The sequence below is a fragment of the Azolla caroliniana genome, unplaced genomic scaffold (assembly GCF_043228905.1).
Source record: "Azolla caroliniana isolate FFs.n. ecotype wild unplaced genomic scaffold, voAzoCaro1.0.p SCAF_16, whole genome shotgun sequence".
Taxonomy (NCBI): domain Eukaryota; kingdom Viridiplantae; phylum Streptophyta; class Polypodiopsida; order Salviniales; family Salviniaceae; genus Azolla; species Azolla caroliniana.
In genome coordinates this window covers 3,864,645-3,881,696 of record NW_028230451.1, presented here as the reverse complement: position 1 = coordinate 3,881,696, position 17,052 = coordinate 3,864,645, and the positions used below count along the sequence as shown (strand labels likewise).

General features: G+C 35.9%; 2 protein-coding genes across 2 annotated transcripts; one reads left to right on the top strand and one right to left on the bottom strand.

The window, feature by feature from the left end:
* Positions 1 to 1,113: 1,113 nt before the first annotated feature.
* Positions 1,114 to 7,038, bottom strand: LOC147853660 (uncharacterized). Its single transcript, XM_087332709.1, has 9 exons — positions 6,866 to 7,038; positions 6,613 to 6,678; positions 5,358 to 5,547; positions 4,840 to 4,917; positions 3,861 to 4,020; positions 3,672 to 3,718; positions 3,515 to 3,578; positions 2,910 to 3,116; positions 1,114 to 1,402 (listed from the first exon to the last, which is right to left on the bottom strand). The coding sequence occupies exons 3-9, from the start codon at positions 5,452 to 5,454 to the stop codon at positions 1,375 to 1,377; spliced, it is 681 nt and encodes a 226-aa protein (XP_087188835.1). The 5' UTR covers positions 5,455 to 5,547; positions 6,613 to 6,678; positions 6,866 to 7,038; the 3' UTR covers positions 1,114 to 1,374.
* A 4,154-nt stretch (positions 7,039 to 11,192) lies between these two features.
* On the top strand, positions 11,193 to 14,086 carry LOC147853659 (beta-amylase 3, chloroplastic-like). Its single transcript, XM_087332285.1, has 4 exons — positions 11,193 to 11,906; positions 12,457 to 12,667; positions 12,778 to 12,888; positions 12,991 to 14,086. Exons 1-4 carry the CDS (start codon positions 11,257 to 11,259, stop codon positions 13,747 to 13,749), a joined length of 1,731 nt encoding a protein of 576 aa, XP_087188411.1. The 5' UTR covers positions 11,193 to 11,256; the 3' UTR covers positions 13,750 to 14,086.
* The last annotated feature ends 2,966 nt before the right edge of the window (positions 14,087 to 17,052 follow it).

Sequence of the window (17,052 nt, the reverse complement as noted above, 5' to 3'; positions counted from 1 at the left end):
TCTTATCATTCTCTTTGTAGAAAATAAAACTTCAAAATGTCAAAATGTTGTGAATGATAAGGGGCATTTAATTTTTTTGACATGGAGGGTATCAAATGGCAGTTGTGATCCATACATTGCAATAAAAACAAGGTGGTGAAATAAATAGCCATGTTCCTGCTGATACCATAATAGAGGTGGTTGAAAATACTTCCATCAACCACCTCAAATGGTTTCTTGACAACCTCCCATCACCAACACGTGCAATGGGAGGTAACACTATTCATGGTATCCACAATTCTCTGAGGTCACACTTCAAAGGGAGCACCAGGTTAAAACCTGCCACGTATCCAGGATGTGAAGGTTCTTCTGCTAGCAGTGAAGGAAAGGCATATCTTAAGAAGAGAGAATATCTAAAAGAAACGGTGGTATTGAAGATTCAAAGGTTCTTCTGCATGCATTGTGATGTAAAAGCACATTTGAAGAAGTGAAAATATGCAGGACAACGCAGGGACAAGGTAATAATGCTTTTTACTTCATACTTACCCTAAATATTTTAATCTACAAGTCTTGTCATTCCATGCTGAATGTATGGTTATTCATCCATGGGTTGGCTGTGCATAATGGCATCCAGCATAAATCTTATTGATGCCAATAAAGACAATGCATCTCTCCTTAGACATTTGGCAACACTGTGTTGTTATTTCTAGACTTTCTCATCTTTATGGTCATCATCACCAAATTCCCATTGATCCCTCTAGTAAGCTTGAGTTGAAGTTAGCATCATCATTACAGGACAGCATCATAAGAGGGGGAGGACGAATTATGATTTAGAAGATGCAAGATCAAACCACACCTTTTTATGTCAATAACTCAATCCCATCAATCACTTGAACTAATGACAGTAATGACATTACAGACAGTACTAAAAAGAGAGGAAAAGCAAATACCAATTGGAAAGCAGAATTAATCTTTTCTTTTGCATAAGCCAAAACATAGGCCTCCTCAGATGATGTTTGTCAAGATAAGTATTGTCAAAAATGGAACATCCGGATCAAAGTGATAGATGTCATTATTGAATAAAACCTCAAAAGATGTTCAGTTGAGAATATAATGTTGGTACATCCTAAAAATTGTGTACATCCTAAAATAAAAGGCAACATTTTCTCTACAGTTACTGAAGTTCAGAGAGTCTGGATATAGAGAGATTCATTTCACAACATAAGAATGCTTTTTAGTCTGATCAGTCTGTAACAAAGATAATTGCTTTAAAATGTCCAATAAATTTGTTTATTTTATTAGTACCAAGTTTCAGAAACATAATTTCTACATTGTGAATCACAAGGAGCATAAAGACTCAGTAACTGTCAATCTGATTCTTGCTAAGTGCAAGGACTACTGTGAATCATCGGCTGGGGATGATCTACAACAATATGTCAACATAAAAGAAGACTTTAGTATTGACAAAGAATACAGCAGAATGACTTATTCAATGACTAAAGAAAAAGAAACAGATAGTAACAATCAACCAACCAAAAACAAAGATCCCCACATCTTTATTTAAAACACTATCTTCATGGAACTCCAGTAGTTAAAAGGTAGTTATCAAAACTAATAAAGTAAGTCTGGGTATTAAACTTTACATGTACAATCACATAACACTAGTTCTCATCCAGCACAATCAAAGTCCAAGAAAACAATTAGCAGTAGGATCATGATTTCATTTTATTTTTGCTGAAATGTTATCTAATCAATTTAGGTTTAAAAACTTTTGAAGGCAAATTTTACACCAGCAAATTTCAAAGTTTTGGAAATGATACTGTTGACAGACGTTTATTATATTTTTCAACTAGGTTTTTTCCATTTTACTCTATACCCATGCATAATTTGTAATCTTAACTGTTGTTGTCAAGAGAAAACCAAAAGACATGACTATGTGCGCAAATACATGATTAAGCGAACAAGCCAACAATATGCACAAAGTTAACTGCAGAATAACCAGAGATCTTTAAAAATGCATACAAAAATAGTGTTACTAGTCACTGTTTTGCCAAAACAAACATGTTTTTTTCAATTTCGTTTCCCATTTTTCCTGTTCTTTTTTGCTAACTATTTTTTGGCTGTTTTCGAATTTTGGGGTCCAAAAATTGGGGCAAATAGTATGCAGTGATATCATTCTTTTGAAATCTTGAAGTTGAGATTGTGATATAAAACTGAGTTTTCAAGCTCAAAATACCTGAGGCTTGATTGTGAAGCTTAAATATCTTTGTTGCCCATATACCCTTTTTATACAAAGACTCAAGATAATGAAGATATTGGTTTGTATAGTTTATAACATCTCTTTTTTAGATGATTCGAACTAATCAGATCTACTGGCAAATATAATATGCCCTCTAGCTAATGAATGTCTGAACATTATGCATGATGTAGGCCAAGACACAGATTTTTGGGTCTGGGAAATAAGCAAATTGAGTGAGCACATTCTCAGTGCGAAGACATTGTAATCCAATAAAGGGTAAAAACATTTTCATCCTTTATTAAATGTGCACCAGAAGCAAGGATTAGCTAAGAGTAATACATTTTGTCTATATTTTCAGTGCTTTAGATGCACCTCTTAAGCATTATAATAATGTTGGACAAAAGCCAGTATATCGAAGTATTGAAATCTCTGTATTGAGGGTGATCTAGCTTCTTATTAAAGGGTATGATAAGGGGGATTTTAACAGGCAAATATGAGAGCTAGTTGCCTGGAAAATGGCGTCAGTAGTATAATACACAAGGCAAAGTCCAGATCGACATATGGAAACTTTAAAATAGGACTATCTGTTATCACTGATCAAAAGCAAGAAGCTGACATCAGACACATGCATCTGTTCTCTCAATTCAAAGAAGTCAAATGTTTACTCAAAGCGGAAAGAAAAAACAAGTACCTTGCTTCAGGTGTTGGAGAAGAGCGCTTTCTGGAGTTTGAGAGGCTCGGGGAAGGTGAATGCCTTCTTCTTGGAGATGGTGACACAGCACTTGGAGTGCTTGATTCTCTCAAAGATCGTGACCGCGACCTTGAATACCGGCGAGGAGATCTAGAATACCGGCGAGGAGACCTAGAATATCCTGATTCAGATGATCTAGAAGCTGACCTGCAGATTTAACATAACTAAGCAAAATAAGCTATCAATTTAAGAACTACAAAATCATCATGTAAAGACAATTCAAGAAGTAAAAAGCTTTTCACGCCACTATTTGATCTGATGGTGAATTAGAAAAACTCCCTGTTCTTCCCAAAGACGAAAATAAATACTCAAAAAGTAACATCACAGTAATAACCTTTCAATACACATTAGACAATTGCAATGAACTTCGATAGTGCCTATCATGAAATTGACTAGACTGATTATCATTAACCAACGAAGCAAAGAATGATGATCACAAATAATGATCCTAAACTTGAAGGTTACAGAAGATTGTCATTACTCAAGGAAGCGAAGTATAACTATAATACATCAAGTTCCAAAATTCACAGGTTAAAGCCAAGCACCTGGAGTACCGACGACCCCTTGGAGAACTTGACCTACAACGAGGAGATCGTGATGGTGAACGACCTGCTACAACATTAGGATAAGAAATTCCATTGTCAGCCAGAGTAGACCGTCACAATCAAAAAATCCACTCATTCGATGAACTAAATAAAGTACCAGAATAAGGAGACCGCCTATGTCCCCCATAGGTCATGCGCCCTGATCTGCTCTCACCATCAGAGACAGGCACACACACACAATATTATCATAATATTACATACACCAAAAGCTGAATTTTCGGAAATATTGTGTAATCTAAGACTTTATTGGCATTGATAGATAAGTAATATAAATTCGGTTACTGACCTTGGTCTTGCTTTGGCTCTCATTTGTTCCGGCCTCTTCCTGTTTTCTTCTGCAAATACAACAGTAATCTCACGGCCTCGAAAAATCTGATGATCCATATGTCTCTTTGCTTCTGCAGCATCAACAGCATCCAGAAACTGTACAAATCCAAAACCCCGAGCTTCTCTACAGACAAATAAAACAAAAATGTTAAACTCGTACATTATAGATTTTTCAAGAAATATATCCAGACATTAAAAAAATAACTTCCTTTGAAATATAAAACTTCATACTCTTCTAATTTTAATCTTAAATGTCCAAGTATAAGAAAACCTCCCCTAAAGATGCATAGATCAACATATTATACCAACTCAAATATAATAGCTCTCCTCAGGAATCTTCACATGTGGTTCATATACATGTAAGAAACCAAGCTCTTGGCTGCTAACCTTCAGAAGTATTTATCTTCAACTATAATGCATAGGACTTCAATTTTCAAATCCTTCACTTAATTTGCTTCATTACTATCTACGATTCTTCGTTTTCTTCAATCTGATTTCTTTAGAAACTGGCAATCTCTTCATTCTTTGAGGACCTTTTCTTTGAACGTCACCTTATAAATAGCCTTGAAGAAGCCAAAATGTTAGGCAAATAGAAAAGAGCTTGCTGAAAAAGGTTCAGCTAGGTGGGTCTCTTGTGAGCCAATCTTAAACTCACAACCAGCTTTTCTATGTCAATACAAAATGGCGAATACTAGCTCAAGACAAAACTTACAATCTATAAGCAGCCCAATAGCTCTAGTAACAATCTCTAATCATGATAAATGGTTTAAAGAGCATTGGCCTGATTAAAATTAAGACCAAACTGAAACAAGCATTGCCAAGACTTCCTTCAATCTTCTTTTTCTCATCCCCAAGCAATGATCAACAGGCACCTCAATATGTCTGCATTGGTGAAGAAAATACTTGATCTGTAGAGCATTTACAAGCAATTAGCTTACCCAGTGTAATAATCTTTTGGAAGATAGACATCTCTGACACGCCCAAATCTCTCAAATGGAGTTCGAACTTCTTCTGGCCTGCAAAGTACAATTACAAAATCCGTTTATCAAATAATTAGACAATAACAGAATACACATATCTGTACAATACTTGGAGGTAATGTATGTATGTATGTATGTATGTATGTATGTATGTATGTATGTGGGAAAACATCAAAATGCCACGAGTTTTTATTTTATATATATATAGATAGATAGATATATAGATATATAGTTATATATAGATATAGATATAGATATATAGATAGATAGATATATATATATAAATGACCAATTTTTATGGTGAATCATCCCTTTTCTCTTGCATTTCCACAGATGATATTTCCGATGTTTTAATTATACAGACGCACAACACATACATATTTTATACACATTATGTACGTACGTTTGTATGTAGGCGTGTATGTACGTTTGTATAGTACTTTCAATATCAAACCCAATAGAACGAAATGTTAAACCTGCTGTCTTTAGGAATGTTGCGAACAAGAAGGCCACAAGGTGCCTCTTTTCGCCTATTATAACGACCTCTTTCGGGGCTTCTACCCCGTCCACCATAGCCCCTCGACCTTGACCTTGGAGGGCTGTAACTAGGACTTCGCCGCCCCATCTCAAGTCTTCTTTGCACCGAAAAATAAATAAATGGAACTTCTGGAAAGAATCCAACAGTTACAAAAACTGAGTTGACATTATACAGTTTTGTAGATAGTGAATCACTATTTGGCATACATAAATGTGCATGAGTGTGTTTTGTAGCACTCGTGTAGACGGTGAATCTCTATTGAGCACACATATATTTACTATCTGCACTAAGACAAAACTTCACATTACAGTAAAAAAGGACATATAGCAAACCCATTCTGGGTTTGTATTTATCAAGTACCTACTAGAGGCAGCATTGATTGTGTTAAACCAATCTTTTACATAGGGAGCAGTACTTAGATCTGACTTTATCAAAGAGATTGCCTATAATAGTGAATCCATGATATCAAAAAAATTAAACTGATATATCACATGATTGAAATTTTCACACGTAAAGACATTTAAAGCAGAAGGTGACAAGACCTTAATAGAATAACTAATGATTGAAAACGATTGAAGAAGAGCAATACAATGTTGTAATATACATCAAGATAGTATTCTGAATTCGGACTAACTAATGACTAGAAACGGTTATGGATGATATATATAGTACGAACCAGCATCAAAGGTTATTGATTTAAAGGAATTGTAGCATCAAAGTCTGACAAAGATTTAAAGGGACTTTTTTTAATACAAAAAACACAGACATTTCCTTAGGATTTGTTACAATTTATAATCATGATGTCTGAGAGAGATTATGTCTATGAGAGATTACAAACAAAACATAGAATAGCGCACAATGTAGCCTTAGGATTCATCACAATATTGAAGTTGAATTATTGCTATTTGAAACACATTGATCGATATTGTCTGTGAAAATTTCAGAAGGTTATGAAGGTGCAAATTCTAAAACGTTAATGTCTGAAATGTGTGGAAACAAACATTCATGTCTGAGAAGTAGTTTGTCGGGTAGAATGAGCATTAATTGAAGTACAAAATATTCTTTTAAACGTGACGTTAAGATGAGCCTTAATATTTAAAAATCGCGGCAAATGAATATAAAATTGTCGGAGAAAGATTGAAATGAAGCTTTAGAATTTAGGAGCATTTCAGTAGCACACATTGAGGATTTACCTTAGGGTTAAAGAATCGGAGGACAATGATCAGAAGAAGAGGAAATGAAGAAAGGATTGTGTTAATCTGCACACAGAATGGTATGCTTGGATTAGAGTTAAGAGAAAGAGAAAATAAAGAAAGAAACGTATTGAAAGAAGGGACGTTTCTAGGAACTGATTAATGGAGGGAAAAAGGATTGACAGAAGGAACGTTGGTTAGGATCAAGAATGAAGAGAAAGATGAAAGCTTGATGGAAGGGAATGTCTTTTACCAGTGAAAGAAGAAATGGTAAGGGAAGGACAGCATCCTCGATGATGATGATGATGATGATGATGATGATGATGATGATGATGATGATGATGATGATGATGATGATGATGATGATGATGATGACGACTACGACGATCACGATCACGATCACGATGATGATGATTGTGGTGGTGGTGATGAAATTATCTCCTGCTTTCCATTGTTTCGTTTCTCTGTGTCGTTGTGTAACTGTAATGTCTTTCTTCTCTCTGTCTTCTGTCTGGGCTTTCTTCTCTACGATGAGGTATGCGTTCTTTCGTGCTTGCTTGATTGCATGAGCGACTGCTTCTTCTAATGTTTTCCCTGTGGATTTGTGTCTGTCTGTTTTCTGTTTTTCTGTTTCCTGTTTTGCGGAGGTCTTGCAAAGAAGGGAAGCAACTTCCAAGAAGAAGAAGAAGAAGAAGAAGAAGAATGAATGAATGAAGAATGAAGAATGAAGAAGAAGGAGGAAGAGGAGGAGGAGGATGAGATGGTGGGAAAACGAAAACCCAAAAAGAAGTTATCAAAAAACATTCATTCATACATACATTCATGATACATATGTACATGATAAAGGAAAAAAAAAACATTTAAATTATTAATAATTATTAATAATAAGGAGAGAAAAAAACTACCCATCCCCAAAGAAAACATTTAAATTAATAATAATTATTATTATTAAGGACATAAAAAATAAAAAAAACCCCACCCATCCTCCCCTTGTGTGTGTGTGTCTTAGAATTGGCCGGTCGGCCGAATGCGCGGTCTCTGTTTGTCCAACGGAAGTCCTTTACTCTCTCTGATTGCCTTCCATGCAATAGACCTGGGTTCGACACCATGCAGACGCATACATTTAGAATCCTTATACCCGAAGCTACATCTCGTAAGCCAATATACATTCGGCACACGCATGCAACTACTTTTAAGGGCTTGGAATGTGTGAGATCTCTTCACATATCATTTCTCAAGTTCCAATTGTTTATTGTTGGCCCTTGAAAACCTAAGGTAGTTGATCGCTACGATATATGATCGAGAATCTAAAGCTTTGCTCCCTTGCCGAATACCCATCGAGAAGTCGACACAATCGTCTTAGTTAATGATGTCAAGCTACTGGCAACAAGATGTTGCATATAAAATGTGTTGGCATCATTTCAAATTTACCAAAAATTGTAACCCACCAATTAGTATCCATAAAATAATAACTTTTGCACGAAATGGAAGATGAGATTGTCATCGTATATCCAACAATTTGATGCTCAATATAACACCACATACAAAAAGCTTGCAAAGTGGAGCACCGGCCTTCCCAAATCAACAAGGCATGTATTGATCTATGATTAATGAAGAGAGAGCGTTAGGCAAGACACATATATGCTCATGTACACCCATGATGGGTTAACGTTGACTTGAAGCCTACAACTACAATCTCTACCACGAGATGATCATGTGAAGGATTGTATCATTGTGAGCTTACGTCGTCCAAATGTGTTCTACAACCTAAATTCTTTATTTTACTTTCACCCAAACTATGTTGGACAGACATATGATTGTGAGTTCATCTCTCACTTATTTGTTTTTCTAAATAACAAGGAATTATTCTAGTAGTGATGGTTGTGTCGATTTTGTGTGTCTCACGGAAGCACTTCTATCAATCGATGGAGTTTTCCCTCTCGTCAATGTCATTTGCTTAGGGATCGAACCAACGTACATACCTATTGGTGGCAAACTAGGCGGAGGTAGTTGTCAAATACCCTAGAGTCACCAACTCACTTAATAATATGTTATTAATACTAGTTTCTCTCTCGCACTCTCGTGCTTACTATCGTAAACACTTAAGAACAAGTAGAAAACAAGTTTGATGTTTTATTCCATCACTCTTAATATAAGGAGGTATGGCACTGACAAAGAGAAGAGATTAGTGTTATTCATTAAACACTACCACTAATCTCTCTTAAGCTCTTGGCTACAAAGAAGGAGACAAGAGAGGAAGCTTAGGGCTTTAATCACTAGTAGATTCTTAAGTAAGAATGAGAAGAGGCTAAAAAGACACCATGAAGTGGTTTTTATAGCTTTTACATTATGAGGGTGGTTGTTTCACACTAGGCTGCCATTTGGCTTGCCTTTCCCCCATATTTGGATACTTCTACTCCCTTTTTGTATACTTCCTTAGTTGTTATGTGTCATTTGTTGGTGCACTCTTCTTCACAACCCGTGTGTTGTGTGCCATACGCTTAACAATGGTACCATTGTTCAGTGTTGCAGTGAAATACAAAGCGACACTTTTTTTAAATGGGAAACAATGTGCATTCAAAATATTATTGACGGACATGGTGTCTCCATGGATATTGGAGATCTAGTCCAATTAATTGCATCATTTATTCCTTAAGATAACAATGCATATGAAAATCGGGTACCATCATGTAGTGTTGTCCAAGTTTGGACAATTGTAGTAATCATTTCAGGAAGTCACTCCAAAGTGAGCAACTTCCAATTTTGGTATGAAATAAAAAAGCTTAAAATTATTGTCATCAAATATTTGCTTGAAAGGAGTGCCAACACATGTGTGTGTAGAAACGAGGTTTATTGACTCTTGAATGTTGAGGACCATTTTTTAACATTAGGTTATAACTCTCATAGATTGGACCATAGGAAATGCAATGATCATTTCATGGAGTTGTCGAGATAGGAACAACTTCAAAGCATGATATGAAATCTTGGAATCAAACTGCAACCGTTAGAAATATTCAACGTAGAGTAACTGTCAAGGGGGAGGATCACCTTGAGAGTACAAGAACAATCTTTGTATGCCTCAAACTTGTTGGCGCATGAGAGAGTTAGAGCAACATTGGCGCACTAAGTTATATCTTTAGAGGATTGGAAAGGAGAAATTTGGAGAATATAAGAAAAGAGATGCAAGCATAATTTCTTCTAACAAATATCGTTCAAACATATCTTACTATTCGAGTTCTGTATATTTAAGGATTACCATGTCACTTCTAAGCACATTGCATTGAGCACACATATTTATCATAGTCAAAGTTATGTCCCTTTACGAAGGTCATGTTGTGGTTTGATATCATCACTTACTCTATAGTTGGTGGAACGGGTAAGAGTGGTTGTCATGTACTTTTATGCTACTAATTATCATGTAGAAGACATACGTCAACCTCTCTTCTCGTAAATATTTAACTTAAAATTAAGAAATTAGTTATTGCAACCTAATAACTTAATCAATATACTTAATAAGTTAAGCAAGATAGGAAAAGCACTCACATGGAGCAAAACTCATTTCATTGGTTAACCACCCACGATCATAGAAGAGATAGTGTACAACTTAGAGTACAAAGGTTGACACTACTTGTATAACAAAATGATAAAGTTGTATATGGATGAAATAAATGCTTTTTTGGATGACACATTTCCGACAGGGACGTTGTTCCAAAAATCTAAAATATGAGTCATCATGGATGAAGTTATCCATTTCAAGGTAGAAAAAAATTGGATTGGATTTTATGCATAATTGGCAATGATTGTAGGGGATGTCCTAGTGTGATTGTTTTATACTTGAATCATTCAAATTTTATTGGCCTTCATAGTTGGTTGAGTCTCCATTTTGTAGAACATGGTTGGATCTATGGCTCTAACTTATTTGAGCAAAATATTGGAGTCCATTTTGCTCGTCAATCTATGAAGGCTTAGATCCTAATATTTTGGCTTCTACTAAAACAACAAGACCCGAGGATTATCTAAGTGCCAAGTGAATGGATCGAGGGATCGGATGAGTCATGCAGATGACCCATCAAAAGATTTGTTTTGTTTGTAGGTAGGGAGGGGCATGAGAATCTTGATGACTCTTCCGAGGACCCCGCGTTATCGATGAAGGTTATCGAGATAGGGCAAGTGGCAGCTAATATAGCAAAAGGGAGAGACAAGTAGGCAAGCAGGGATGGGTGCTTTTAGCAGAGTGCGCCGAACCAGAGAGCCACTCGACCGTGAGCAAATAGCACTTTAGGCTAGGCCTCTTTTTAAGCCCCTTCAAATTAACTTCATACTAAGACTAAAAGAAGCTTTTATGTGTTGTGTTTGTGTATGTAGGTATATGTATGTAGTATGTATGTATACAATATATGTATGTAGTATGTATGTATACAGTATATGTATGTAGTATGTATGTATGTATATGTATGTAGTAAGTATGTACATATATATATGTCCTCCCCTGTTCTTTTCCTCAGGAAAAGCATCCCTGGTTCCTCTGGTTTTTCTTCCATTTCTTTTTGAAAAATCAGAAAACCAAACTTCCATCCATCCCCTCCCCCCTTCTTCTTTTGGGCGATCGCAGATCTTCGTTTGAAAGCAAACCCAGAATTCTCCATGGCTTCCTTATCTTGTTCTCTCTCTGGCTCCGATGCTCTCAGAGGCTTCTTGCCCGACATTGTGGAGAAGAAGCATCCTAAGGTCGTTATCGATTGCGCGCATTTTCCTAACCCTAACCCTAACCCTGAACCTAAAAATAATAACTTCGAATCTAACCCAAAGCACAACTCAATACCTTCTTCGTCAATTGGTTCTTCACCCTTGAGCGCGCAAGAGTGGTTTAAGAAGCCTTCTGCAGTTTTAGGGCCAGTTTCCGTAGAAACTAATCATTTGTTCAGCTTTGAAGAAACTTGTGTTGAAAAGAAAGAGAAACTTATGTACATTGAGCATGGTCTGAGAGGTTATGACGATGGTGATGGAGAAATTCCTGTGTATGTCATGCTACCTCTGGATTCTGTAAACCCTAAAAGTGGTAAAGTTAAGAGACCGAAAGCAATGAGTGCGAGTATGCGAGCTGTGCAAATGGCAGGTGTGAAAGGGATCGTGATGGAAGTGTGGTGGGGGGTTGTGGAGAAAGAAGGACCACAAAACTATAATTGGTGTGGTTATAAGGAGCTCTTGGATATGGCCAAACAATGGGGTCTCAAGGTTCAAGTCATCCTTTGTTTCCATCAGTGTGGGAGTATTACAGGCGAAGATAATTGTCTGTATGTTCATCTGCTTATAACCCATATCTTAGTTTATCATGTTTTAGGATTATTTTGCATCCCTTGATTTGATCAATGTTGTTGTTTAGCATGTCTTTCTATGCATATATTTTGGTTTATGATATGTCCTATGCTTGTACTATCTTCATTCATCACATTGAGACATCGTAGAGTTGCATTTCATAATTTGATGAAATGGTTCTTTTTCTACACTTATGCTTAGTTTTTCATATCTGAGATGATCATTAGCTTACACCAGGTTGTTTTTACATGATATCATACATCTGTACATGCTCATACCTTAGTTTATCATAAATTTAATGATGACTTATCCTTCTATGCATATCCCTTTGTTTATCATATGTCATTCTATGCATGCTTATTGTGTGAGTTAATCTTTTGTGAAAGGCTGATTAACTTCTTTGCATTTGTGGGGTATTCAAGGTTATGTGAATTTCCAGATGGGATAAGCTCAAAGTTTAACAAATTCCAATATAATTGTTCATCCCTCACTAAAAAATATGAACTTTATTCCTTATGTTTGTTTCAGAATTCCCTTGCCACCATGGGTTAGAGAAGAGATTGAGCATAATCCAGACATTCTTTTTACTAACAAACGAGGCATGAAAAGCTATGATTACATCTCTTTTGGTTGCGATACACTGCCTATCCTCCAGGGCCGATCACCTGTTCATGTCTATGCTGATTTCATGAGAAGATTTAGGGACGAATTCAAGGATTATATTGGAGACGTACTTGTGGTATATATATTTCTGTATGCAAATATATTCATATAATTCAAAAAACTGAATGGATATTGTTTGTAAGTATGATTTTTATTTGAATTTGCTAATGTGATGCCATTTAACAGGAAATTCAAGTGGGATTAGGACCTGGTGGGGAGCTTCAATATCCATCTTGTCTAGACACGAGTCATATATCAGAGTTTCCTTCCTTTGAGGAGTTCATGTGTTATGATAAGGTATGCATATATTATCTTCTATGTTACATATATTCTAAAGGATTTATAGTTTATGTTCTCTTTCACTATAGGATAATATCTAAAGAATATATATTTCTGTAGTACATGCGTGCCAGCTTACAAGCTTGTATGAAGAGTATAGGAGAAGATGGATTTGATAACACAAATCGATGCCATTATAAAGACTCCCTAGATGCAATGAAGGATACATCATACAGCCGGTTCTTTCTTGAGTGGTACTCCGAACAACTTCTAAAGCATGGAGAGAGAATACTGGAATTAGCCGAGGCTATTTTTAGGGGTACTGGTTCTAAATTGTCAGCTAAAGTGCCAAAAGCACTTCACCATAACTGTAAGGAGATTTCCTCTTACTTTACACATATGGTATCAGGCTACCTATATGATGATGCTTACCTTCGTGTGATGAAAATGTTTGGCCGACATGGGGTAGCCTTGAATTTCACATGCCTTGAGATGAATGAAATAAAGCAGCAAGACCCATTGAATGTAGTTGTTGAACCGAAGGGTGTGTTAAAGCAAATGACACTTAAAGCAACTTTTCGAGCTGGTCACAGTAATAGCGGCAGTGGTAGTAGCAATGACAATAATAATAGTAACAGTAATCAGTGCACACAAGTTCCAATATCAAGTTCAAGATTGGTGGACCGATTGGATTATAGTGGATATGGGTCATTACTGTGTTCCCTCATTCTAATTAGAATGACCAAGCAACTCTTTCTTACTGATGCATGGCACACTTTTGTGAAGTTTGTGGAGGATAAGTCAAAGAGGGCCTTTTCTCATCGGTTATCATCTTGTCATTTTTCAACACCTTTTCTTCAGCAACCATCTTCAAAGTAAGAAAGCATGGTGAAATTATGTAATATTTTACTTGTGCATATTGTGATCGAGAATCACATTGGCAGCGCAGCCTAGTGTCTAGTTTATGTATATAACACCCTAAACCGACTCAATGCAATGTGAACACAAGGATTGAGTTTGTGTGGTGCGACATCTGATGATTGGAAGTTCCAATTTTCATTGGGCGAGGAGAGTTCTTTTTTTGTTTTTGTATCATGTTAATATCGACCTTATTGTATAAGAGGCCTACAATGGTGCTTGCAAGTGCCCAAAACTTGATCAAGAGTTCATATATAGACAAACATTCATTTTATATTGTTAAAATTAGTTTTTCTAATTTCAGATCTTGATCGTGCAATTAATTGAGATGAACAATGCATAACATAAAACTTAGCATCAGTAGATGGATATAAAAATAATCTATCTGTCCTTGCAATAGGCTTGGCATTCACATCAAAACATACATTCACAGGAGGTGGAGCAATAAGGAATGGTGAACTTTCTTTGTAAATGAAGGAATAGTTACATTTATTTGGAAAAGACAGGATACTTCGTACATTTAATACTAAATAGAAAACCCTTCCAATTGGAAGAGAGACAATTTTTATATTGGTTATTTAATGAGAGGTAAGGGTTCTATGCTATTTCCATCATTCTCATGAGTAGTTTGTGTGTATGATGGATGCAATATTTTACCATAATTGGTCCTTAAATCAATTTGATGTACCAACTTATCCATTTGGAAAGGTATTGTTTTGCTTTTTCTTTAGTTTCGGCTTTTAAGAATGTATGGGGAATGTGCTTGTGCTAATTTGAACTTCCATTTTGTGAGTTGCAAAGGATAAATGTGATTATTGCTCGATCTAGTTGGTTCCATAGTGACAAAGTCATTGAAGGTGACATGGAAATGGAACTTATGTAATATGCAAAACAACAATCAAGTATGTTTGATAACACATAATACCATAGCCCATTCCATCATAGTTATGTGCTCATGAACTAAAGTTGATTGTTAATGTGTGTTTGGACTATAACATATTGTGCAAAGAGGCCTAAATCAACTCAATGAATTTAATTTGGGCACATCTTAAGCTAACCTATCGCAGTGTGTGTAATCTCTACCCTTTTGTATGGATTTGCATGTAAATGTCAACCATTCAAGGTCTTGTATGCTCCTTGAGGTAGATTTATCCATTTTGTATGCCCCTTCCATGTCTAAAGTATTGTGGTCAATATGATTGAGCTCATTACATCTTCCACATACGAGATGCCCTCACTATGGTATCCTTCACAATCCCCTTGGGGTACCACGTGGGGCAATGCTCACCTTTAATCCTATATTATTAATGGAAATTAACTTGGAACCAAATTCTTTATTTCTCTCCCCTTGCTTGCTACAATTATCTTCGTTTCCTACATCATCGTGAATAACCATGGGTGACGTTCTCTTTCTTTGATGTTTCTTAACCTTTGTTGAGGTTCGTGAATTGTGTATTTAACATCCTTGCTTGAACTTGCGACATAATTCAAAAACCTTATTTAACCTAGTTCAAAAGTTCAAAATCCTTCTTGGCACCACGATTGTACATTCGCCCTATTCTAGAGTTCTTTGTTGCTTTTCTTTTCTCTTCCTTTCATGAATAAAATGTGCTACGACTTATATGGCATCATTGTCATGATAAATATGAGTCAATATGACAATAAAATCAATAGAAATGATATGTTTGATTGCGTTTGGCATTTCATATGAATGAATCATGCAAGGTTTAGGAACATGATTGTGGTTGATTTGGTCCTCTTGGGAAACAATGCATTCAATTGTAGTCTAATCTAACAAAAATTATGTTTTGAGTTTGAAGGACCTAGGTATGTTACATTCGTGTATAGGACTAGATTTAATATCAAAGGGACAAAAAACCATTTGTCACTCAAATCAAATATATCAATATAATTGGAAGGCATTCAAAATGGAGGACTTTAAGTCATATGTGATTCCAATGGAAATAAACTTAAAGTTGATGAAGTCTAACATCGAAAGGATTGGGAGAGTGACAAAATGTCAAACTTTGGTAAGAAGTCTCCTATATTTATGCTATAAAGACCAAGCATTGTCTATAAGGTGAGACTAGTCACTAAATTCGTACCAAGTCCAAAGAAATGGTCGTTGGCTTGTTGGGATGCATAGTTTACCTTAAGGGTACATTCATATTAGGCATCAAGTTTAGCTAAGAGACAAAGTTATCAAATTTTTGTGCCTCTCACTCGATTTCATGAGACAAAATGTTGATGTCCAATTTGTCTTTTTACTTGAGCTTCAAAATAATTAGCAAATAATGCATTTGTCTAGTAGTTTGTAGCGGTTGTGGAGTACAAAGTAGCATGTTATACAAAAAGTGAAGTAATATGGTTGAGAAAACTTGTAGTTGAAATTGGATGTTGATTGAGGGACAATTGATGCAAAAGCATTTGAAAACCACAATTTCAATGTTGTCGTGAAGAACTAGGAGCATATCAAGATTTAATACCACTTCATAAGAAAACTCGTTTCAAACACGAAGGTGAAGTTGGGTTATTGGCCATTGATGGATTGTGCAAATCTCTTTATCAAAGCTTGGGACCCAAACTTGTGATAGACTATTGCGGAAGATCCATGTGGGAGAATGCCAAGATTTTGAGAAAGTTAATTTAGATGATGCATTCACATCACTGGCTGATGCAGGAATTTGGGCATCTGGATAATGTGTGAATTCTAGGTATAAGAGATGAAGTGGGAATCTAGAAGACCAAGTGATGCAAATGATGCTAACAAATGTATTGATGAGCGTTTATGTGAACAAGCACCAATTAAACCCTTGATCATGATCAATGGAGAGAGTGGTTGTGTGGTTAATGTAGCAAATGCTTTAAAAATCAAGGGTTAACAACCTAATGGTTGATAGGAACCTCAATGAGTGTGCAAAGGTAAGTTCTTCATTGTAATAAATCAATATGTGCATGTATGTGCTTGCTTAAGAGCCCTTGAGTACAAAGTTTTGATGATACCATTCCTACATTCCAATAACACATCAAACACTAATAAAATTTAATCCCTACATTCTCCATCATTCTTTTGCTGGTGATTGTTAATGTATTATGTTTTTTTTTTTCCAAAAAAGATTCTACTTCCATTAGTTAAGAAAAAGTACATAGAATAATATACAACTCATATGTTACAAGCCACTTTGCAATGGCTACAAGAAAATGTCATGTATAAATGAAGCAACAAAGCCTCGTCACATAATTACTCGGCAGACTCCCATCAAC